Here is a 24,316-nt window from a genome sequence, read left to right on the forward strand (position 1 = left end):
AGTTAACCCAATTAATCTTCCCACAGTAATTATCCAGGTGCTGTACGATACGGCTTCCCTGAAGTCTCCAAAGCTCCGCTGTGTGTAGATGAACTATTGTGCCTCCCGACCTTGAAAGGATGTTTCTAACTAATTAATGATTGTTAAGTGCTTGGAAAATGCACTTTGGAAATATGCTGGTGCTAATATGTCCGAATCGTCCACCGTGCTGTTGCAGTGGACACAAGCTGGAAATCATTCCTGCCGTTTGTAAATCATACAAGGATGCCGATGACCCTTTCTTTTCTCGGCTAGGTATCTGGCCCTCCTCCCTTCCCTCCTCCACCACACATTTATTCCTTGTCCATTTCTCCCGATCTGTGTATTAAGCCATCTTTGGTGCAATAGGCCAGTGACTCATAGGATTTCCTCCTTGAAGTGAGAAGTATTGCTTGGGGTCTCTTTAGCCATGTGGTCTTTAATGAGGCAAACTGAAAACTGCTACTGGCTGAACTACCAGTAAAAAAAAAAATGTGTTTTTCTCTATGGTAAAGCAGCTTTGAAACTTTTTTGATATGAACAACAGTAAGAAATATTATTTTATTTTGCAGCCCTGTACACTCGCATGTGTGTGCTTGCATACATGTGGATGTGTGTGTATATAGTTTAATGAAATCATACTTACTTTTTACTATGCATACATTCTTGGGTATCTTACATTCTATTCATTTTTCTAAGATACTAGTCATGTCAGATTACACTGATTTCACCAATTTCCCACCAACTGACCCACCAATGAACTACTTCCAGAGTTGGAAAAGCATTGGCATAGCAGAAGCATCGAGAGAAGGCAGGACAAGGGTCAGGAGACCCAGGTCATATGGCTGGCTCTGTCCCAACTCTGAGATTCCTTCCCCAAACCTCAGGGTCCTCATATAAAAGTAAGGTATTTGTTTTTAAACTGAATTTACTCTCAGAGTACTTTCTGTAAAAATCTCTTACGTGGAAGCCAACTATAGAAAACAGAGCCCCAACTGGCCCGTAGCTGCTCCCTTAAGTCACCGCCCACCACCTCCTCCCAGGAGCCCTTGGGATACAATCCGAACAATACTGAGCTAGAAATTTCACAAGTGCATCTAGTCGTGGAATTCAATGATCATTTTATCTCCTAGGTAATAGATTTAGCTAATGGAACACACCAGGTCTCACTTCTGTTGATTCTGAGTTAGGGTTCTCTATTGGGAATCTTCAGAATCAACGGGAATTTTTGCTTTAGGGCCATCGTTCTTTCCTGCTTCAGCTTTATAGCTTGTTCTTGGGCCCCGTGGGCTAGGCTTCTTCAGGGAAAGAGGGAGTTTTTGAAAGGTCTTGGGGAGATGTGTGAGCAGGCGGACATGTGAGGACGTTTATGTCACTGTGTCTGCTTTTTCCTTGCCTCCTAAATTCAACAGGTTCCTGATTTTTAACACAGCTCAAATCATTTGGTTTACAGCTGGTAAAACAGAATTTTCTGGTTCTCAGAAAGAAAGGCTTTTTAGACTTATAAAAAGAGGAGCTCATAAGACTTCTTGAACATCAAATAGCTCTTACAAAACACCATTTTGATGAGTTAAGTGTAAATGAATCAGAAACATACGGATTAAATTTCCCTTGAAAGACACATGGGTTTAAGAATTAAGGGGGGAAAGTGCTTGGCAAGATGGCAAGATGGATTTCAGGTTTTTGCCAAACCTCAAAATGTTTGAAAAATGGTTTGAGACGTTTTTACTGAACGCAAAATGCCACGGAGTTCACCCATCCCAGACATAATAGCGAATCTTTTTGACAACAACTTTATGACGAGAAAAAGGGCCTGTGGGGCTTAGCCATTTTCTTAGTTCTCCTTCAATAACCTCCCACCCCCCAACATAAAAAAAAAAAAAAGAAGCATTTATGGGGCTAAGAGAACTGTCTGGTTGACAAACTAAGGTTTCAAGTCAGGCAATTACCAGAAAATAGCCCTACAACTCAAAAATACTTGGATTTTTTCCCCCCTATACTACCCAAAGTCAATTATACCATTTTCTAAGTGGAATAATACACTCTAGGGATATGCAGTATTTGATATATTTTATTCATTGGTGTCTAGAGCAATGCACGGTTATTCTAGTCATTTGTCTGACAGTATAATTCCAGCTTCTTTGGAGAGGGAAAAAAGCCCACTAAAAGCAAACAGATTGAAGGGAAATATCCATTGGTTTATTAAAACAGCCACAGTATGGAAATGCTGTATATTATAGAGGCAGGGCATGGGTTGAGGTTTTCGAGTTGCTGGGAATGGTCTTGGAAACTTGAATTCTGGTACGGCTTCTTTATTTGAGAAGCCGTTTTAGAGCTTCTCCACACTTCAGAATTCTTGCTGGCATCAGGAAACTCAGGAGCAACAGATTAAGGACGCTGGGATTGATCTGGGGAGACTTGTGCATCTTACGGATGAAATGGCCTCCAGTTATCTTTTACTAGCTCTTCCTACTAGCTAGTCAGAAGCCGGGGGACACTTTTACAGCCTCATTTTTCATATGCAAAAGCTCACAAGTCGTGGCTTTTGAAGGAGCTGCAAGCAAGTGAGAGAAAGAGTCTGGATGGGAAGGCGTGGGCCGGGCCACCCACTCTCTGAAGCTACCTTGTCTCATGCCCTTGTTTCCTCTTCATAGTTAAGCCGGGATCACCAAGTTTGGCTTCCTTCCTTCCTTCCTTCCTTCCTTCCTTCCTTCCTTCCTTCCTTCCTTCCTTCCTTCCTTCCTTCCTTTCTTTCTTTCCTGTGAAAGAAAGGGTGCATTCAGTGACTGCCAATATCGATTTAGAAATGAAGGGACAACAATGTACTTTTCAAAAGGTTTCAAGTCATGTAGACCAAAAAAAAAAAAAAACAGCAACAACAACAACCCAAAAAAACCAAAACCAAACAAACCCTGTCTTTAAATCTATATGTTGTAACTCTATGCTGGAAGTAATGGGCAGATCTGTTATTTTGTTAATGCAGCATCTGACACAGTGCTTTCAGGTAGGACCTTCCTCCCTAGGAATCCAAATTAATTTGTTGCAAAAGGAGTACTCAAAAGGGAGAGTAAAAGTCACAAAAAACACAGAAAACTACTTCTGGCACCTCCGATGAAAATGCTATATAAAAGTGATGGTTAAAATATATGCCCCCCCCCATCTCCTGCACATCTATGTTTATTGAGCTCAAGGTAAGAAATGGAAACTAGAAATCTGGAAAAGAAAGCTCAAGTTATACCAACTTTCTGTCTTGGAAAAGGCTTCAGAATCAGAAAAACTAGGGCCAAGTTCTAGCTGCATTTTTACCTTTTCCAAAACAGTTTAATATAGGATAATAGGGCCAAGAAGGGCTCCTTTGATTCTGAAAAACGCTGAGCCCCTCCCCAGAGCTCCTAGTACCTCAGTCCCACTAACCCAAATCTCTTTCTCCCTTTATTCCACTGCTCCCTAATTCAGAAAGGATCAAATTGTGCAGTATAGCCTATCAAATGGTTCTCATGGTTTGTAACTCAGCCACCTACAGAAAATACTGGAAAATCAGTGTGAGAATTCTAAATATATGTAGTTCCCAATTCGGCCTCTACAAGGGGATCAGGCTGAGTGAATGTACATCAGATAGCATGTATTTCTGCGTAGGGATTGTTACCTTCCAAAGAGATCCTTTTCATCTCATGTTAAACTATGAGCCACAGTAATTATTTACTGTCTTTTCGGCCTGTGTTGATGTACTTTAACAACCTGATTTTCACAGATGGTTAACCCAGCCTGGAGCCCCTACCACCAATATACCCCTCCCCACTCACAAACACACACACATACACACACACACAAACAAACACACACACACACACACACACACATACGTGTGTACATGCAGTGCAGGGCTAACATCTCATCTCTCCTGAAGCAGTTCTTTCGTTTCCTCTTCTAGGACCCCTCCCCATGAAGCCCCCATGGTATTAGATATCATGGGGGGGGGTTCTCCCATTACACCCCTGCCTTGACTTCCATGCCTTGTCTGTTTTCTCTTAATAGATGATGAATTTCTTAAGGGCAGGGATGATCTTTTATTCACTCCCAGCCCCCATTCCTGAAACCTAGTAGAGCTGAGTAAATGTTTAAAAAAATAAACTTAACAAATAATTTTAGTTGTGTTTCTGTTGGATCACATTTTTTTTTTTTATTGAAGCCACAGAAAGTAGGTGGGACTGAAATTGCCTCTTGCAAGCCCTCTGGGTTCTCAGTTCTTGTAGAAAATGCAAGGAGTAAAGTTCAGTGTAGTTTTTGCTCGGAGAAGCTCCCTGCCTGATTTCAGCTTTCTCCCCTAACCTATGTTTATCTTGATGGTCTTATTTATATCTGTTTCCTTCTGGCAAAAATAGAAGCTCAAAAAAGTGAATTTACCACACAAGGGATGATACTTCTGACTTGTGTCTGAGTTCGCAGATGTAGTTAAGAGACTGCCCTGCGTGTGGATATCCAACTAGATGCTCATTTTCTGAGTCATCTGACTTCTGAGTTTTCACTTTTTTAAGAGTATAATTAAGATAGGTTCCCAGGGATTAGAAAAAAAAAAAAACACCAACCCATGAGTAAAGCAGACAGTCTATATGTTGAGACCCATATAAGGAGATCTGTGGGCACCTGACCAAATTGAGAGAAGCATTAAGAGCTATTCAAAACCTACTGAAATGTCAACACACTTTTGAAAAGGGTCCATTAGGGATGCAAATGTGTGGTTCCCTGATTATGATAAGCACGGGAAAGAAAACAGTGAAACCCATTAGGAGGTTTTGAGAACTTGGTTTTGAAGAGTGGGGAAGGCAACTCTAGTTTCTGCTAAGGGCTGGGCTTCATTTTTTCCCCCAGTCCTCCTCTCCATTCTGAACCAACAATTTTCATGATTTAAAAGACCCTAAAAATTCCTCCATTTTTGGATAAAGCCAATTAACTCCTCTGTAAATGGCCCAGCTTTGAAATTCCATCTATGTCAGATAAAATTCATTTTAATAAGATTCAGTTTCTGGATTGCAAACTGTAACTTGGTTGTGTAAAGGACCTGACATCAGACACTCACTTCAGCCTTTTGATGTCTTTTGATATGTTCTTGCAAGGATTTTTCTTATAAAAGGTCAATTGTAATTTAAAATCTATAATTCTTACTTGATAGTCTTCTACAAATCAACTCACACTAGGGGTGCATTTCTATTTAGTAACCATTAGGGCTTTTCTGTGAAAATAACTGATTCATCTAATCGGAAAGGCACCTTTCATTCTAGCTGTCTTGTGTCCTTCACACATGACGTCAAATGATAGTCATAGTAATGGATAAATTGGGGCATAATTTTTGTGTAATCACTGTCAGTGTAAAAAAAAAAGTAATTGATTTTTCCATCTTCCTTGATCTGGAAGGAATTGTATCAATTTCCAGGACGTCATAAAACAAAATATTTAAAGTATGTTTCAAATAATAATAAAAAAAGAAATACTTAACTTAATAAAGATGTGGAATTCATTTATGAAGAAAAACACTGGCTGTGAACCAATAGGCCAAAAAGTTTGCCAGAAGTCTGCAGTAGACAGTCATTCCTGTATGTCCGCTCTCTCCCTATCACTCCTGAGCCCACACCATGTTAAGAAAATGAATTCTCTCAGCCACAGTGGACTTTGAAATCATTGATTTTGTTTACCTTGTTTTTGAGTAAAAAGACAGAAGATCTTTTTCCAATGTTCTGCCTTATAAGGAGAGCAGTCCAAGGCATTTATAACTATAGTTCTTCATGCCCTGTTTTAACTAAAGAAGTTTTCTTGGCATATATATTTGATGCTTGGGAACTTTACATAAAAGTTATGAGTTTTGACCCTTCTGGAGAGTCTCAACAATTGAAACCATCAGCAAAAATGGAAAATATGCAACTATCATAAGAACAGTTGAATGCTTCAACATTGACCTAAAGCAAAAATTAGAAGCCCTGGAATGGACATTTCCATTTGGCATTTTTGCTTTTGTTCTTTTCAAGAGAAATAGCCTCCAGCTTCAGAAAGGCAGAAAGATCTATTACTAATAGCATGTAGGCAAATACCATGGTACTCACTTATATTAGATCAATCCTCTTCATTTCTAGAACTCTTTTCAACTATATTATGGTATTCACCTTTCTTCTCCAATCCCTACGGGGTAGAATATTCCAGAAAGTAAGCACAGAGTATCCCAATGGTTAAAAGAAATCAGAATGACTTTACCTCTGGCAGTCAAAAGTCCCTGCCATCAGGGAGGTAGGAGCATAATGATAATGATTGAGTCTACATAGGGTTATCTTGGTGGCTCAGTTGGTTAAGTGTCCAACTCTTGATTTTGGCTCAGGTCATGATCTCAGGGTCGTGAGATTGAGAGCCCTGCGTTGGGCTCTGTGCTCAGTGGGGAGTCTGCTTCTCTTCCTGTCCCTCTGCCCCTCTCCCCACTGTCTCACTCTATCTCAAATAAATAAATAAATCTTTTTAAAAGGTTGACAATAAATAATAATCATACCTATAAACATATTATTAGACATTGCATGAAGGAAAAGCACACAGAGCTACAAGACCCTCTAAATTAGAGGCACCTCTGATTTGGGGTCAGAGAAAATTTTAAGAAAGTGATATTTAAACTGAGACCTAAAGGATGAATAATAGCTGGTCAACAGAAGAGCAGATGACTAACCTTTCCAGGCAAAGGCAATAGGATGTATTAAGGCCCTGGGGTAGGAAAGAGCTTGGCACATCCTAGGGAGTGAATGAATGCCAGGGTGGGTGAAGCACATCAAGTCAGATTAGAAAGTAGTACTATAGAAATCAAGAGGTAGAACATTTAAAGGAAGATTTTATTAAATCCCAAATGCTGAGGAAAGCCATGGGAAAATGTTGGGTAGGGAAACGTCATGATTAGATCATTGATTCATGGACATCATTCTGGCTATAATGTGGAGGCTGGATTGGAGAGGAGTGAAACTAAAGGTAGAAATTGTTGGAAAAGCCAAGTTGAGAGAAGATAGTGTTTTGGACTAGGATCTTGGTAGTGGTGATAGAGCCAAGTGGATGGATTCCAGGTCTGTTTTGGGGGTGGAGTAGATAGAACTTAGTGAATGATTGGAAGGAGAGGTGAGGGATGTCAAAGTTAATGCCTAAATTCCACTAATTCACTGCTATCAAATATATTTAAAGAAATATAGGACACTTTCTAAAGAAAAGGGCCTAAAGATGAGTACTGTATTACTCAAGGCTCTCCAGAGAAAAAGAACCAAAAGGATATATATATATATATATATATATATATATATAATATATGATATTGAATATATATAATCATATATGATTTATTATAAGGAATTGGCTCATGCCAGTTATGGAGGCTGAGATGTCCTACTATCTGCTGTCTGCTCTCTGGAGTCCTAGGAAAGCCAGTGAGTGGTACAAATTTCAGGCCAAGACCAAAAGCCTGAGAACCAAGAACACTGATGGTATAAGGTCCAGTCCAGGGGCAGGAGAAAAATGATGTCCCAGCTCAATCAGGCAGAGAGAGAAAGAGAGAATTCAACATTTCTCCTTTTTGAAAAAATTCTATTTAGAACCTCAATAGGTTGGGTGATGCCTATATCACTTTGGATGATGCCCACTCACCCCCTTGGGGGGGGCAATCTGCTTTACCCAGTTCACCCATTCAAATGCTGATCTCTTCTGAAAACACCTTCATAGACACACCTAGAAATGATGTTTAACCAGCCATCGGTGTATCCCATGGCCCAGTCAAGCAGACCCATAAAATTAACCATCCCAGGCACCACGGACAGGATCAGCCATAGGGCTTAACATAAGCACTTAGGGAATGTTATCCTAACTCTTTAGTAGGTAGGGCAAGGTAGCATTTACTACTTAGTAGTGAAAATGTTTTTCCTGGCAGCTGTCAGACTTGGAGGACTTTTGTCATTCTCAGAATGCCCAATGTTTTCCCAATCCCAATGGGCCTGATGGCACCACACTGAACAGACAGAACCACTTATTTAAGGACCTTACCTACCTCTCCTAAAGAATGTGATTCTGTTTAATAATAAGTAACTAACTCTGGTACACAAAGGAGTGAAACCTTTATTTTATGCTAATTAAAAGGATCATTGTTCATGTGTGAGAAGAAACTACCCCCCTCTCTTACTCTTCAGCACTCCTGGTTCCTGCCCTACTTTGCTAAATGTTACAGGTACTCAGTGATCTTTGAAACCTGCCCTTTGTTCAAGGAAAGGGAATGTCCTAGAGAGGCCAGTGACAAGTTACCCATTTGTCCCCACCTTTGAAGAGAACTCACCCCCAACTGTTGTGTTGCTTCCCCAAAATAAATAGTTTTGGGCCTGTCCATAAGTCAGTCAGCTTACCCACTCACTCTTGATTATACGATTATATAAACTTGAGAGTTTAAAATGTCCTTGAAGAACATTGGCTCAGCCACCTTATTTTATACATGAAGAAACAAACTCTGAGGTCTTGAGGACACAGCTCAGGATCACCAGGCCAAGCAGTGGCTGAGGCAGCACCATGTTTAGGGTTCAAAGCCATACCTTGAAGGGCTCGGTTACTTCGCTGTATCTTTTTATGATCTTCAGAATGACACATTCTCTTCTGATGAGAGGCTGATATTCAGAGGCCTGAACAGAAACCAGACTTCGTCACAGACCAGTGAAGGGATTTCTTGGGGAAAAGTCAACTATGAGCAAGCATAATATGCCACACATCCTATAAATGTACTGTCATTCACATACAATTTCTATTTCTAGTAGGGCTTATTGTCGATAGCTAAAATTGACATTTACTGTGACCATAACCCTACCACAAATTAAAATCAGATCCCAAGTCCCTCTGGGGAAGATGTTTATTAAGCTGTAGGAAGACATCTGAGATGATACCAAATTACATTTTAAACTTGAAACCCCAAATACCACATTTGTTTGGAAGTAGGAATAGGGCTGTCTGGGGAATAATATGGGAAACTGAGCAAGTCACTCTTTTTGGCAAATGCAAGGCCACCAAGGAAGGGAAAAGTGCCTTAGAAGAGATGCTTTATGTATAAACCCCTGTATGCTTAAGCCTAAGCAAAATTTCCTTCAGAATGAACTTAAAGGGAAAATAAGCCCTTTACAACTTTATGCCTTTAAAGAACAGACATGGACTTTCCAATTATACCTATAAATACACCAAGAGGGGGTGAAAGAAGTATCCTAATAAGACAAGTCTATCAAAATACAAATCTACGTTCTGAGGTTTGACCAGGTTGATACAGATAAAAGTGTGTTTGGAACCAAATGTCTTTTTATCACTTTTGCCTCTTAGCATGTGGATGTCTGGGGGTGTTTGTGGATAGTGGGTGTGTTTATGCACATAATATGGCCACAGTCTCAATCAAACCAGCTCTGTCCACAGGGAAGCCATACGCAGTGGCTTCTTTGCTTATGTGTCCCACCTGTGAGTAGCTTTGAAAATTGCAAAACCCTTTGAGATCCTTGGATGCAAAGTGCAAAGTAAATGCCAAGTGTCATTATTATGAACTTTATTGCTATTATTTTATTAAGTGTTTGAGATTAATATCAATTTAGCTCATGATAAGTGCTACTGCAAAGTGGGAGAACTTGAAAGGTAGCTCAGGAAAGGTTGCTCAAGGAGGATACCAGTTTCCTAGAAACTCTGCCCCTCCCCCCATCCCCTTGCTCAAGTCAATGATAAGTTGACTGTCCCTTCAGGACAGTGTTTCAAGTTATCCTGACCCATAAGAAGCCTGTCACGGTTGGGTCATTGAGGTACTGCTACCAGGAAATGAGAGACCATGTACAGTGAGGTAACCTCATTAAGTCATTCAACAACCATCTATAAGGCTCCTAGTATGCACCAGGCTTTGAGTTTTGTGATACTTTCTCTCCAGTCTGGTGGAGAGACTACTACATGCTGTGAGAACACAGAGCAGGGATCAGCTTGGCCTGGAGAAATCAGAGCAGGTTTTGAGAGCATCTGCGAAGATGATCTACCACGAGATACCAGGTCTCGTAGTGACGGAAAAGACACTCAGATCCCTTGGAGAAGCTGGACATTTCTGGGCCGTTTTTCCAAACTACTTCACCCTGAAATTGAGAACCATATTGTTTTACTTTACATTATAGAATGACACTAGCAATAATTTTCTCTTCTAAAATAGATTAATCATCTCTTGAATAAAATATACATCGATCATCTTCCAAGGGCCAAACACGTACATAATATTACCTCATATATGATTATCAAAGCACCCTCACACCATACTTAGGAAGTGGGTAGTATAGCCCTATTTTTGCCAATGAGAAAACAGAGAAGTTAAATGACCAGTACAGATCACACACTCATGGGCCGTGTCAGGGCCAGCAGGCAGCCCAAAGCCTATGCCTTGTCAGCCACACAAGGCTGCTTTATTCGATTTACTGGTTAATGATGGCAGCCAGCATTATCTCTATCATTTCTGTCAGCCACTCTGACTGGAATAAGTGAAAATAATAGACCTAATTTAGGACTATGAGAAGTCTGCCAGTTCCTCATCCTCCTCCCCAGAAACCCTGCCAGACGGGGACGAATCTATTTTTTAAGAGCCTAATAAGAGGAAATTCCAAAACTTCAGTAAGCCATTTAATTGTTTTACACAATTCGTTCTCGGGAGATACTCTTTCTTCTAACGTAAATGCCATGTGCTTCTGTTTTATTACAGTTATTATTCTGCTTTGGTTGGCTTCGAGGGTAACTGGTCACCGTTCTCTGAAAATAATAATTTGGAAACTTGAAGCCTGCTCTCGTCATCTCCCTGTCTTGTTCCTTTTACTTTTCCATTTAGGTCTTCCCCTTCTGGCCTCTCAGTACTTCTCCAAGTTCTCTACCCTTCCCCCCCTTCCCCCATCGTGTTCAGCCGGGTCTGACAAGGCTTCCTTTAGGCTCTCACACCCTCTCCTACGGTTTCTGGTGATTTGATTACAGCCCTGGGTTAGAGTTTGCAGCTGTCTGTCAGGATGTAACCCGGTGAGGAGTTTGCTAAGCCTCGAAGCAATGCCTCTTTCCTTGTCCGTGTTTCCTTCGACGGCAGAGTGCCCTCTCAGCACTTGTGTTACTTTATCATTCAGCACAGAACCCGAGGAGTCGGGCTTTTAGCAGCCTGCGTCCCTGCCTGTCGTCACAGCCGGCCGAAGCCCCTCCTCCCGCATCACTGACACATCCCCTCTCCTGCCCGTGGAGCTGCCGTGGAGCTAATCGCTTTGAGCGCCTCTTCCTAAGGAGCTGAAATAATCCTGGCGAGTGGCTGGGTGGAGAGTGTTATAAATTGGGTCTCCCGGGAGAGGTACTTGAAGACTGTCTAAGAGACCCTGCCTTGAGCTTCAGGAAGAGGTTAGGTGAAGGCATTAGTGGGGGTGATCTAGGAGCGAGAACTTGCAAAGTGCAAGGAGGAGTAGAGGTTGTCCAGATGATCTTTTCTAGAGCCCTTCTGGTTTTGCTGTTGCAGTTGGAGCTTTTGTCCTTCAGCTGCAAAACGATGCTATATATTTGGATCATAGGTATGGAGCGACTGTACAGGGTGTGGAGTCCACCGCGACTTACTCATTAAAATATGATAACTGACAAGCTGCGAGGCCAGAAGAAAGCAAAACAGAACTGCTGACTTAAGAGTTGGGGGTGGGGGTGGGCGTTTGTAAGCTCAGGGAGCTCTGCCCCTACACAGCATCCAGACAAGTGTGTTAGTGAATGTTCCCATGAATTATTCATTGATAGTGAATGAATGCAAGCAGCAATCACATGTAAATGACAAGGCTCATAATCAGAGGGCTCCTTATTTGTCCTTATGAAGCAAGGAGGAAGCTTATTAACGACTTAGAAACAGGAAGAAATTTTACTTAGAGATACGTCTCTATAAAGAAAAAATTTTCCCCAGCCAGATGTATATGGTGTATTTGAGACTGCATTTGAAATCATCATTTCATGTCTTTGATCTGAATTTACTTGCCCTTTCTAAGTGTAACTTTATGAATAATTGATGCAACTGAGAAGTTATTGGCTAATTGAAAAGCCATCTCGTCATGTCTTTGAGCCTGACCCATGGCGAAAGCCGAACTGTTCAGGCATTTAGGGCCTTTTATAAAGGGCCTTTTAAAAGAGCTGTTAGCTCTTTACAGGGAAAAAATATCAGATTTTGAAAACGGATTTTTTTTTTTTTGTGACAATAGTACATCAGAAACCAATCCAACCGTGTTTTTGGTTAACTTAAATGAATCAGGCTGACTGCATGACTAATTCAGATTAATGGTGCAGAAATCAGTCATTAAAGAGGGGGAAAAAAGAGATTGATTTAATAGTCTTAACAGAATGGCCATAAATTTACATCTCCCTTTCTATTCCTGCTCTCTCTGTTTAGAACACTTGAAAGCACTAGTAAACATCTCCTCTGCCTGAGTAGATACAGCATATATGCTATAAAACCCAGCACAGACTCCAGCAGGATGCAGCTCTGTTCGCTGTATTACATTTTATGACTACCATTGGCTCTCTCGCAGCCAGGCTTTTATTTAAAGAAAAAGAAGTTACATTTCCAAGATATCAGATACTACATCTATAAAATAAAGGCGGCAGTAGTACAGAATTGATAAAAAAAGGAGGCCTAAATTTATCTTGCGTGGTAAATTTAATTTCCGACACCCCTGGTGATAATGATTACAAAAGTGTTCTTGTCAATATCGATAAGTCAGTGCAAAGCAGAAACGAGATGTTTAGTTGACCGTGGTGTGGGTGTAACTGGTACCTCCGAGCCCAGAGCTCTGAACATTATAAAGTGCAGCCTTATTGCAGGGCAGGCATCCAATTTTTAAAACATTATATAGATTGGAGACAGATGAGTGTTCCTGAATTATTCTTGGCCTTTTCTTATGAAATGCCTTGAATATAATTTCAAATGGAAATTAATTTAATTGATGCAAAAACAAATGGGTCTAGAACTCATCAGAAGGCTTGAGTTTAATCTAAGGGGCACTGCTAAAAAGTACAGATTACTTCGAGGGTAACCATTTATGCTTTTCAAGAACAGAAGTGGGTTTTATTAGCCTGTTAATATAAATTGGAGTTTCACTTATGACTTGTAAATCAGTTAAGTCCTTCTCATTCGTTAGCAAAGATAACTTATTGAACCCTTTTCTTGCAATCTTTTGCCAGTTGAAGAGTTCCTTGATAGCTCTGTTCTTATGAATTCAAGAAGTATTTATTGACACCTGCTAGGTACCATGCACTTCCTTACATTTCTGAAGTATCTCTATTACTAAAAACAGAGCAGATACAATCTCTCACTTATGCAGTTTATTGTCTAGTTGGGAACAGAGACCTTTTAAAAATCACTCAAAATCATTGAAGAATTTTAACTGGGGACCTGAGGTGGTAAACTCCAAGAGATCATGAAACAGATCTATTTCTTTTTCATCATATTATCACAAATTGTGAATTTGTAAATGAATTGTTAAGCAAATGGCCTGACTTGCCAAACTAGTTTTCCACTCTGAAATGAGTGTGTACAGAGCCTGATGTGTATTAGATGCTTAATTTGATTTTTTATTTATTCGTTGATTGAATAAATGGTGAAGAAGTGTTACTAGGGAAGAATGCAGGGTGAGAGCGCTCCAGAAAAGGCCCTGACCTGGTGTGGTTGCCCAGAGAAGGTGGTGAGGATTACTCACGTTCAAGGCTGTGGCAGGAAGGAAGGTGGCGATGCCATGAAGCTGGAAGGAAGTCAGCGATGGCACTGGTGTGGAGCCCAGGGCCATGAGCTGGGCAGGCAGTGAGGGGCCACATAGTGTGATGGCCTTGGAGCCATGTCCAGTTCTGTCACAAGGAGCCAAGCTTACTGGTATCTCTGATGAGCTAGAGAATTTGCTGTTTTTCTTTAAGGCTGTTTTACTAGCTCTTTAGGAAGGATGGGGCGAAGATACAGATATAAAGGCAAAAATCTCTCCCCAGACACCCAAATGTCTGTGTTATCATAGGAAAGTTGGTTGAGGGGAGGAAGGGGGCGGGGTACAAATCATGCAGGGGGTTCCAGATCTTTACCAGAGGTCCTCCCTTAAGCCTAAGAAAGCTTTGAAATGGAAAATACATATTTTAATTGAATTCTGCTGATATTTTGGTGCCTTTTCTCAGGCACCAAAATTTGTCTACTCCTTTGTCTCAAATTCCCCATTTGTTAAAAGGGGAAATATTGCATTTGCCATCCAACTTTAGGAGCTTGGCAGTGAGACTTGGTGCAGAGCATGAGCTCATTCAAAAAAAGATACGGGTAATATGATGTCTTTTAAAATATGGGCCAGAGAGCTGTCTTGTTTTCCCAATTATTGCTTCTGTTGGATTTTTGTCATTGTTTTCAGGAAAAACAAGATACTGAGAACTGATCTCTGGGGAACTAGTTTGGTTCCATTTTGAGGAAATATTTTCAAAGATCCTTTCTGAGAAATAGTGTGAATCATTTTGAAATTCTGTAAAACTGTGGGTGAGAGGAGTCCATTTGCCTCCGCAGAAGCGTTTGGGAATCCAAAGTTGATGCGTTTTTAAAGAAATATCTTATAGATGCAGGAAGTTTGGGACATTTTTATGGGCGTTTGGTTAGGCTGTGGTTCTTTAATTAAAGTGGTGGATTGGTGTTAACTTTAAGATCCCAGCCTTAAGCCCCAGTTCTTTGATTGAAGTATAGTGATTAATCTGTTGCTTGGTCTGGGTTTCAGAAGAATAATAACAAAAACAACTAATTTTATTGAACATACTCAAATATGTAGTTGACCCTTGAACAGCGCAGGTTTGAATTACACAGGTCCACTTATATGTGGATGTTTTTCAATAAACACAGTACAGTGCTGTCAATGTATGCCTCTTCCTTATGATTTTCTCAATATTTTCTTTTCTCTAGCTTACTGTACCACAAGAACATAGTATATAATACATATAACATACAAAATATGTGTTAATAGATTGTTCATATTATCAGCAAGGCTTCTGGTCAACAGTAGGCTACTTGTAGTTAATTTTGGGGAGACTCAAGTTACACGTGGATTTTTTTATTGCACAGTGACTTCAGGTTCCTAATGCCCGCGTTGTTCAAGGGTCGACCGTGTTTAATATGCAGTAACTCATTTAAGGCCATGAGATAAATTTCTCTATCATCCCATTTTATAGTTGAGAAAACTGAGGCGCAGAGAGGCCAAGTAACTTGCCCAAGGTCACACAGCTAGCAAGGTGCAGACCTGGGATTCCAACCTAGGCAGACCATCCTCTGAGCCCATGTCCTTCACTACCCCATTTTATAATGTAATTATCACCCATGGAAGAAATTAACTACCTTATCTTTCCGTTTCATGTTCTACTTGATTATCTTACAGTTTGCTCTCTTTACAAAAATAGGAATTTCTAAATTTCACTTAGGAGGAGAATGATAGAATAAGCGTTGCTCGTTACAAACAGTCTTCTCTTAACACTTAAGAGTCTTTATTCCTCTCTTTAGTTCTTCAGTCTCCCCATCCTAGACAGAAACTAGTTTGCCATTTTAGGCCATAATAGTTCACTTAAGAAGGTGAAAAGAAAGCACATTTCTCTTTATAAGCAAATACAATGGTAGTGGGCAATACTCTTTCTCTAGTCTGCGTGTGAAATTATGTTACATGTAAATGAGGAAAAGGTGTGGACCCCCTGGGATGTATCAAGTCCTTTTTAGCAACTTCTCTTGCTTTTTAGAGATACTTTCTATTTGCGGTTTATTCATATTTTAAGTGTATTTTTGACATTAAGAACTAAGTGCTGTACTGACTCCATTCCATTCAGTACAGACGCTGAACCCCTGCCATGTTGCAGGAGCTCGGGGAAGCTCCATGGATTCATCCGTGAGCCATGAAGAATACCCTGATCACACTAGAACATATAGTCTCATGAGATTACCAACATCTCATTTTCAAGTTCTAGAATCTGAGTTTCAGAGCTTCAGGGCATTTGCAGATGGCCTCTAGTCTGATCCATTCATTAAACAGATGACGAAATGGAGAGCCTCAAAGTGAAGAAAGTCTCTCCCCCAGAGTCAGAAACTCTAAGGGCGGTGGCACCCAGATCCCCTGCTCCCTGCCCTTTCCATTCTTTCCGTTTTATTGCTTCAAAGCTTTTCATATGATTCTGCACGCACCAAGTCCTTCTGAGTCCTTTTTGTTGTTATTTATTACCTGCTCACGATTTCTTAGATGTCTGTGGTTGGACTTTGATGCTCATATCGATCTTCCAATTCTTTAACCTCATTTTTTTTTTCACTGCTTGCTTCTTCTCTTTACCTGACCACGCATCTGGCAGATTTATCTGTCTTGAGTTAAATAGGCAACCCAGCGTGCCATGGATCTTTTCAAGACCTGGGAAAGGAGAGCAATCTGCAGTGACCCTCCTGAGACTTCCAAACAAAATCACTGGCCCCTCGCTCCTTAAAGATAGTTGGGCTTGTCCAAGGGCAAAGACCGGCAGACACAGAGCTCACTTTTCAGACACCCCTAGACTGGAAAACATCCTTTGGGGGTAAAAATGAGGACATGAAATCGCTTGCTGTGGTACCTTTCATTCTGTTAAGGACACTGAAAACACAGTCTGTCATCCTTGACATTTTAATTGAAAGAAAAGCTTACATAGATTTCAGCCGTAAGCAGTATGTTTATACAAGTGTATTAAGAGGAATAATCTGTCAAGTTGGAAAACTCTTAATGCTACGGGACTCAGTTTAGTAATTGAACAATCCAACATGAGCTCACACATCTTACCTTGTTCCATGCCTCAATAATTTTTAGTAGAAATACTTTACCTAGAGGCATATGGTTATTAAAAAGGAGGCTCGGCTTGCTCAAAGTCTGGAATTATTAGCTCATGGCAACAAGCCTGCACTGGAGAAAGACTGTTGGGTCTTTGTTTTCACAACTTTGCCGCGATTTGCCATCTTATTTTCAGAGTCTAACTGATGTGTTGTTTGGGAAGTTTTTTGTTTTTTTTTGTTTTTAAAGGAAGAAAACATAATTTCACATGGATGAGTGACTTCTCGTGTTAGCAGTACTGCAGAATCTTACCACTTCGTCGCCAAGTCCAGGGGGCAGTGGGGATATCAAAGGAAATAGACCGTGACTTTATTTTGGTATAAAAAATCAATAACAACTTAGTTATGGGAGCCATCAAGGTGTGATGGGGGAAGCCCTGTGTTGCAAGCTGAATATGAGCCCTGCTTCTTTTCATGACCCATATGACCTTGGGCACATTTAAATGTTTCTGAATTCAGCTTACTCTGAGTAAAATGGGGGTAATCTGACCTACCTACCACGTGACATTGTTTCAAGTCACATGAACGTGAAAATATTTTGAAAAATATGAAACTGTGTAAGTACAATATAAAAAGTTTCAAGCAAGTGCAATGTGTTAATAATTATTTCTATATACACAAAGGGGGAATTAGATAATTAATGTAATTATTCTGATACCACTCTTGCTTCAATGATCAGAATATTCTGAACAAATTATTATTTATTGGGCCAAGCTACATAATTACCTCATTCTAGCCCTTTGTATACCCAGCGATGAGTAGGAGTAGATTTTTTTTTTCTTTCAGTTTTTGTAGTTTTAAAAGCCCAAGCAAGAAACTTAGAAAACGCCCCAGTTTTGTTCCCAGCATGGGTTGGGAAATTATTTATGGAATCTGTGTAGGGACACCTGGGTGGCTCAGTCTATTAAACGTCTGACTCTTGATTTTGGTTCAGGTCATGATCTGAGGGTCCTGAGATCAAGCCACGTGTCAGGCTCCGCGCTGGTTATGGGGCCTGCTTAAGATTCTCTCTCCCTCTCCCTCTGTCCCTCCCCACTGTGTGTGCACGTGTGTGCATGTGCGTGCTCTCTCTCTCTCAAATAAATAAATAAATAAATAAATGAAATGTAGAATCTGTGTAAAACAATAATTCAGAGTTATTCAGAATCCAAATATGCAGAGTTCTCAAATAGCCATTTCTCTTTCAAGTACATATTGCTAATTAGTTTGATTGCTATCATTAGGCAATTATTATTATAATTTCAAGGGAACTTAGTACCCTGAAAAGCTTTCTTAATTAATGAAGGAATGCTTGATATTTAAAAATCCAGTACATCCATGCATGGCGTGGAAGTAACTGACCTAATAAGAACACTGATTAAATGAAGCATACCATTCCCCAGCTACTCTATCCAGCTGGGAGGTTTCCCTAGTTGTGTGAGGAGTGAAACCTCATTTTAAATTTAATTACTTTTGCATCTCCATTCATATAAGCATTGTTTCATTGATTTCTTTTCTAAAAATGATTCATCAATAGAAACTGATCACCAAGATTATCATTAATATGTCATGTTGGAAACAAAATGTAAATGATGATAATATGCTGCCCTTTCTTTATGAGGAGGATATGGCAAATCATTATAAAATGTTTCCAGTTGTCTTTTTTCGCTTGTCCCTATCTATACCCAAAGCATTCCTTCTGGTGACTAGGGGGAAAGACATATGGTAGAAGGTTGTATGTATGCATGTTTAGATGTATGTCTATGTATGCATGAATGTATGGATGTGTGTGTGTACATCTCTCTGTCTGGATATCTGTAGGCGAGTAGATGGATAGATAATTAACAACGCTCTGTAGAGATGGTCTCATGAATCTTTCTCCTTATAAAACAGGGCAGTTCAGATTACTAACCTTGCACTTGGAGGAACTGACCATTATTAAAGATGACATACTTTGATATACAGCTGCTTTCTTTCCAGCAAAGGTCGCAAACAAAACATTAAGACTGGAGAGTATAAAGCAAACCTTGTCTGTTGACAGAGCACATCAATCCCTATCTGACTAGAGCTAGTCACCTCTGAATGAGGTAGGCTTTGAGACCCAGCGAACGTACAACTGACTGTAGAATTTTGGACCAATGGGAACTAGCCATTTCCTAGAACTGTAAAAGGTGAAGGACCTTCAAAGACCCTACTAAGTCTATTGTTAATCTGTACTCCAGGGGGCCCAAGGGCACACATTAAGAAATACCCATACCCGCAATTGCTTTTCTGAAAACACTCATTTTATTGTTCCAGGCTACTTCTGGTGGCCTCTCCATGTAACTGTTCATACACACATTCTATTCCTAGAGCTGGGTGTCGTGTGTGCCCATCTGCATGGAGTCTGGGTAAAGCTTTTATATTCTTTTATATTTTCATTTCTGTAACTTCCGAAACATAGAAATATGGACTAATTTATGACTAATCCTTCTAAGATCCCTGTGCCTGCGATGCCCAGCTCTACGCAAAGGAGCTGTTAGGCTAAAAGAGTAGAAAACCTCATCTTTGAGACTTCAACAACAATGCGAAAGAAGAGCGTGGTGGTGTTGTTCTCCCTGTTTCAATCCCCACTTCTCCCCAAGTCAGCCACGGGAGGCACATGAGCTCCAAGAAGAGGCTTCTCATGCTACTCTGGGTGGGACTCTCCTTCCCTGAAGCACAGAAAGGCACTGGACCACACAGGACATCTCTGTCTGCAATCATTACCCAGCACTTAGCATGAAGGAATCTTTTTTTTTTTTTTTTAAAGAAAACACATTCATTCTGGAAGCAGTAGCTTTGTTTATGGCATTCAGGACAAGGTAGTTTAACATGGAGGCTCAGAGGTCCCAGGGGGTGTTTGTTTATTTATTTGTTTTGTTTTATTTGTTTAATCTTTCATTGAATGGTTTGACATTTATACAGCTCCCCAGAGCAAAAGTATCAGGAGATTGAGAATTTAGCTGAGGAGGTCACCTATTTGCCATTTTTCATAAACACAAATAATTTCCTTTTTCCCTCAGCCACACATTCCCTGGCTCATTAAATCAATTTAAAGTCCTAAAAAATTTTTTTTTCTCTGGCAAATTGAAGCAAAAGCTCAAACTGTGTACTCCCCGGAGGAATGCTTACCCAAGTTCTGCAGGTCAGGCCAAAATCAGTTTCTGTCAAACAGCCTAACACCTCCAGTTATTATAAAATGAGGGGTTGGTAATTGGGGGCTGGGCTCTGGACTTGCCTCAGGAAGGCTGGCGGCAGTGGCATGAACCTCATTCCTGCTGCTTTGGTCTGTGTCCTTGCTTTGTTTTTGTTTTTTGTTTTTTCCACCCACAGTGGAGAACTATAAAAAAGTCAAAACAGATTTCTATTGGGGATTCATGAATAAAGTTGGCTTTATGAATCCAGACAGGGAAAGTATATATCCAGAATAAAGGCAGGAGGGCTTCCAGGCAGAGGCACAGGAGGGTGCGGATAAAACAAACATACGCAGATCTCAGGGTCCAAGATCCTCCGCAGGGCAGAGAATTCTAAGTAAACACAGGATTTCACCCCCAAGTCCCTTCCCTAAGAAGCAGGGGTTGTAGGAGATTTACCGACTTGTTGACTATTGAACATGAGTTAGATAACAGAGGTCAGGAAATGAAGTGGAATTTGATGTATTAACTAGGAAGCAGCAGAGGAAGCCAGGCTTGTGTTTTATTTGTTATTATGTCCCTAATATCCTCAATTATGTGGCTCCCATCAGAGGATCTGATCTGTTGCTCAAGTAATGGTGTTGTCCCCGCTGGTTCTGGACACGGGGAAGCAGGCAGTGAATCCCCTGCCCCAAGGCATCAGGAATAATGTTTGCTTTTTCTGTGTGTTGCCAGGCCTGTCCCAGGCTCTCTATCTTCTCTGCTACATCTCCACAACAGACAGAGACAGCCCATGCCAGCCTCCATGCCTGGGACCCTACCCAACCCGACGATGCCGGGATCTTCCGCCGTCTTGATGCCAGTAAGTGCTTCTCACTTCCACTGAGCATTGCTCTTTTGAAAACAGTACAGGAAAAGCTGAGATCTAAGCTGGAAAGAAAGCGGCTTCTGGATGAAGAGCTGAGCTGTGTGCTGCTTTGCGGAGAGTGCCCCGTTGTCTGTCCCCAGGCGTCTCGCTGGCTTTCCCGCCCTTCAGTGCTCCCTTAGTGAGGCCTGGCCCCATCTTCCTGCTGGTGACAAGTGAGCTTGCCACACCCAGGGAATGGAATTTGTTCAAGGACACAGGGTTTCAGGACTAGCCCAAAGTCTGTATAGCTTGAGCTATATAACCAGTGTCCTTAATTCACCAGGGAGTGGTCTTGCCAGGACTCAGAGTAACAATTATAATAACAAAAATAATAACGGTGATACCTAATACCTGCTAATATGTGTCCCTGCGTATCATGTTCTGTTCATCATGCTTACAACATTTATTGAGTGCTTGCCATGTGCTAGTCCCTCTGTAAGCACTTCATCAACCCATGAAACAATCCTCTCAGGCACGTGCTATTTCTACCCCAGTGTTCGAATGGGGTTAAGTATGGCAAGTAGCTTGCTTGGCTGAGAAGCAGCATCCTGAGTTCTGAACCCAGGAACTCTGGCCCCAGAGCCCGCTCGGTCAACCACTGAGTGATAACGCTGTATTCTCCGCTTTTACTATCACAACAAACCTGTGAGGGATCCGCTGTTATTTCCCCCATTTTACAGACGAGGAAGCGGAGGCACAGGTGGCTGAGTAACTTAGCTAAGGTCGCAGTGAGTAGGTGATTGAAGCATAAAGATTTAAATCCAGGTGGTATGACTCAAGAGTCTACGCTCTAATCGTTATATAATACGCGCCCCCCCCCAAAACAGCACATGAGCCTAGAAGGGACATACAGAGTATCCCAGAGCAAACCTTGCTCTCCTTCCACAGGATCCCCTCCCTGTGCTGCTCCATCCTCCCTGGCCTTGTGCTTTGGGCAGCCTGGCTGGTGTCCTTATTTCTGGGGCCACAGGTGTTCCCCAAAGCCCTAAGAGATGATATGACAATTCAACGAAACCCCTCCCACAACAGTATCAACAGAGCATTTTTGCATCGTAAGGAATTGCCTACGTTTGTCACTTCATGTTGCTGTCGTCGGGATCCTGTGGGAATGGGATTGTGGTGATGACGCAGTCATTTTATGGATGAAAAGCTGAAGAGTAAGAAGTCGAAGGCAGCTGTCTAATGCCTCACAGCTGTGACGAACCCCATCTCAACTCATGCTGAGCAGCTCAGATTCTCGAAGGTTGAGCAGTTTGCCGATTTATCTGAGTGGAGGTGGGGGTCAAGGGCTGGGAGGCCCAAATTCAGAGAACTGGACCCACCTACTATAAATAGTGGGTCGTCCTGGCTAGAAACAGTCTTTGCAAAATCGGGCCAGAAGGAACAGAGGAGTTGACACACTTTCCTGGCCGTGCTCACCTTCAACATCTTCAGATGAGCTATGACAATGCCACCAATGCCACTTGCCCAGGTTTTATTCAAGCCAGCCAGGCACATGAAGACTCCCACCATAAGCTGTCTTCCTTTCCACGCTAAATCCATCTTGTCCAAAAGTAGTGTCCTTTCGTAAATTCTATCCATTAGCCAGAAAAACACCACTTCAGTGACCTTTTTGCCCATTTGACTAAACTGTACATTTCCAGGGACAAAAAGTGGGACACGGGCGGAGAGGGCCTAGTGTCTAAGTATCCGGCACTGGTTTCCACCATATCATCTCATTGTACAACTTGACCTCCTGTTGATCTTCAGAACAAAAGTAAAGGATCAGGTGTACAATCAAGAGCCAATACAGACAGGAAGTCAGGGATGCCACCCCCACAGGAGTTCCCCAGCCCGTGTCACTGATATGCACAGCTGTTGTGACCAGAGTGGCAGTCGAGAGCACTGATTCCAACTCAGGGCGACTGTTGGGCACCATCCGGAGATACTGTTGTTAGTTGTCCCAACTGAGGGAAGGCTGCTGCTGGCCTCTGTGGGTAGAGGCCAGGGGTGCTGTTCAACATTCTACAATGCCCAGGACAGCCCCCTTCAAAAACGAATTATTTGGGCCGACTATGTCAACAGCACTGAGGCTGAGAAACCTTGGTTTAGAGTGACACGAATGTAACTCCTGAAAACTATCATAAAATCTCTAAAAAAAAAAAAAAGATACCCTAATTGTTCCTGGTCCCAGAGATCTAGGCCTTTGCCTCCTTGTTATCAAGTCTCCCTGCTTCTGTCCTCAGATTTTGGCATTTTAAACATAGTCTTCACGTAGACTTCCTGCCCTGGGGAACCATGATTCCCTTGGTATAAAAGGTCAGTCTCTCTGTAGGTGGAGGTCATATTCTTAACTGATTTGCAGTGCGTACTGCCAGGCCACACGTTTCACAAGGCCTGAGGTCTGAAGCAAAATGATGTATTTGTTCATTGCACATGCTTTCATCGAGCACCTGCTACGAGCCAAGCACTGCGCTAGATCCTGGGGATGTGGTGAACAAGGCAGGATTTCACGGTGCTGTGATTTCCTATCTTGAAAGTCAAGTGTTTACATAATTTGGAAATACGAACACTCATTTATAATTACAAAAGCCCAGTGAGCTGTAGAGGCACAGTTACTTTTATTGTTTTGTTATTTTTGCTGCCGGGATGAAGAGCTGAGCTGTGTGCTGCTTTGCGGAGAGTGCCCCGTTGTCTGTCCCCAGGCGTCTCGCTGGCTTTCCCGCCCTTCAGTGCTCCCTTAGTGAGGCCTGGCCCCATCTTCCTGCTGGTGACAAGTGAGCTTGCCACACCCAGGGAATGGAATTTGTTCAAGGACACAGGGTTTCAGGACTAGCCCAAAGTCTGTATAGCTTGAGCTATATAACCAGTGTCCTTAATTCACCAGGGAGTGGTCTTGCCAGGACTCAGAGTAACAATTATAATAACAAAAATAATAACGGTGATACCTAATACCTGCTAATATGTGTCCCTGCGTATCATGTTCTGTTCATCATGCTTACAACATTTATTGAGTGCTTGCCATGTGCTAGTCCCTCTGTAAGCACTTCATCAACCCATGAAACAATCCTCTCAGGCACGTGCTATTTCTACCCCAGTGTTCGAATGGGGTAAGTATGGCAAGTAGCTTGCTTGGCTGAGAAGCAGCATCCTGAGTTCTGAACCCAGGAACTCTGGCCCCAGAGCCCACTCGGTCAACCACTGAGTGATAACACTGTATTCTCTGCTTTTACTATCACAACAAACCTGTGAGGGATCCGCTGTTATTACCCCCATTTTACAGACGAGGAAGCGGAGGCACAGGTGGCTGAGTAACTTAGCTAAGGTCGCAGTGAGTAGGTGATTGAAGCATAAAGATTTAAATCCAGGTGGTATGACTCAAGAGTCTAC

General features: G+C 41.6%; 1 protein-coding gene across 4 annotated transcripts in view; it reads left to right on the forward strand.

Moving 5' to 3' along the window:
* CREB5 (cAMP responsive element binding protein 5) overlaps positions 1–24,316 on the forward strand; it is a 403,489-nt gene that overhangs the window by 277,078 nt on the left and 102,095 nt on the right. For all 4 annotated transcript variants that reach the window (XR_004628278.1, XM_034669652.1, XM_034669659.1 and 1 more), the window contains one exon: positions 20,776–20,902. Coding sequence is in view for 3 of the 4 variants with exons in the window: in XM_034669652.1 (XP_034525543.1) it covers positions 20,776–20,902 (127 nt within the window). In the remaining variant the exon portion in view is untranslated. The remainder of the gene's footprint in view (positions 1–20,775; positions 20,903–24,316) is intronic.

The sequence above is a fragment of the Ailuropoda melanoleuca genome, chromosome 1 (assembly GCF_002007445.2).
Source record: "Ailuropoda melanoleuca isolate Jingjing chromosome 1, ASM200744v2, whole genome shotgun sequence".
Classification (NCBI taxonomy): Eukaryota; Metazoa; Chordata; class Mammalia; order Carnivora; family Ursidae; genus Ailuropoda; species Ailuropoda melanoleuca.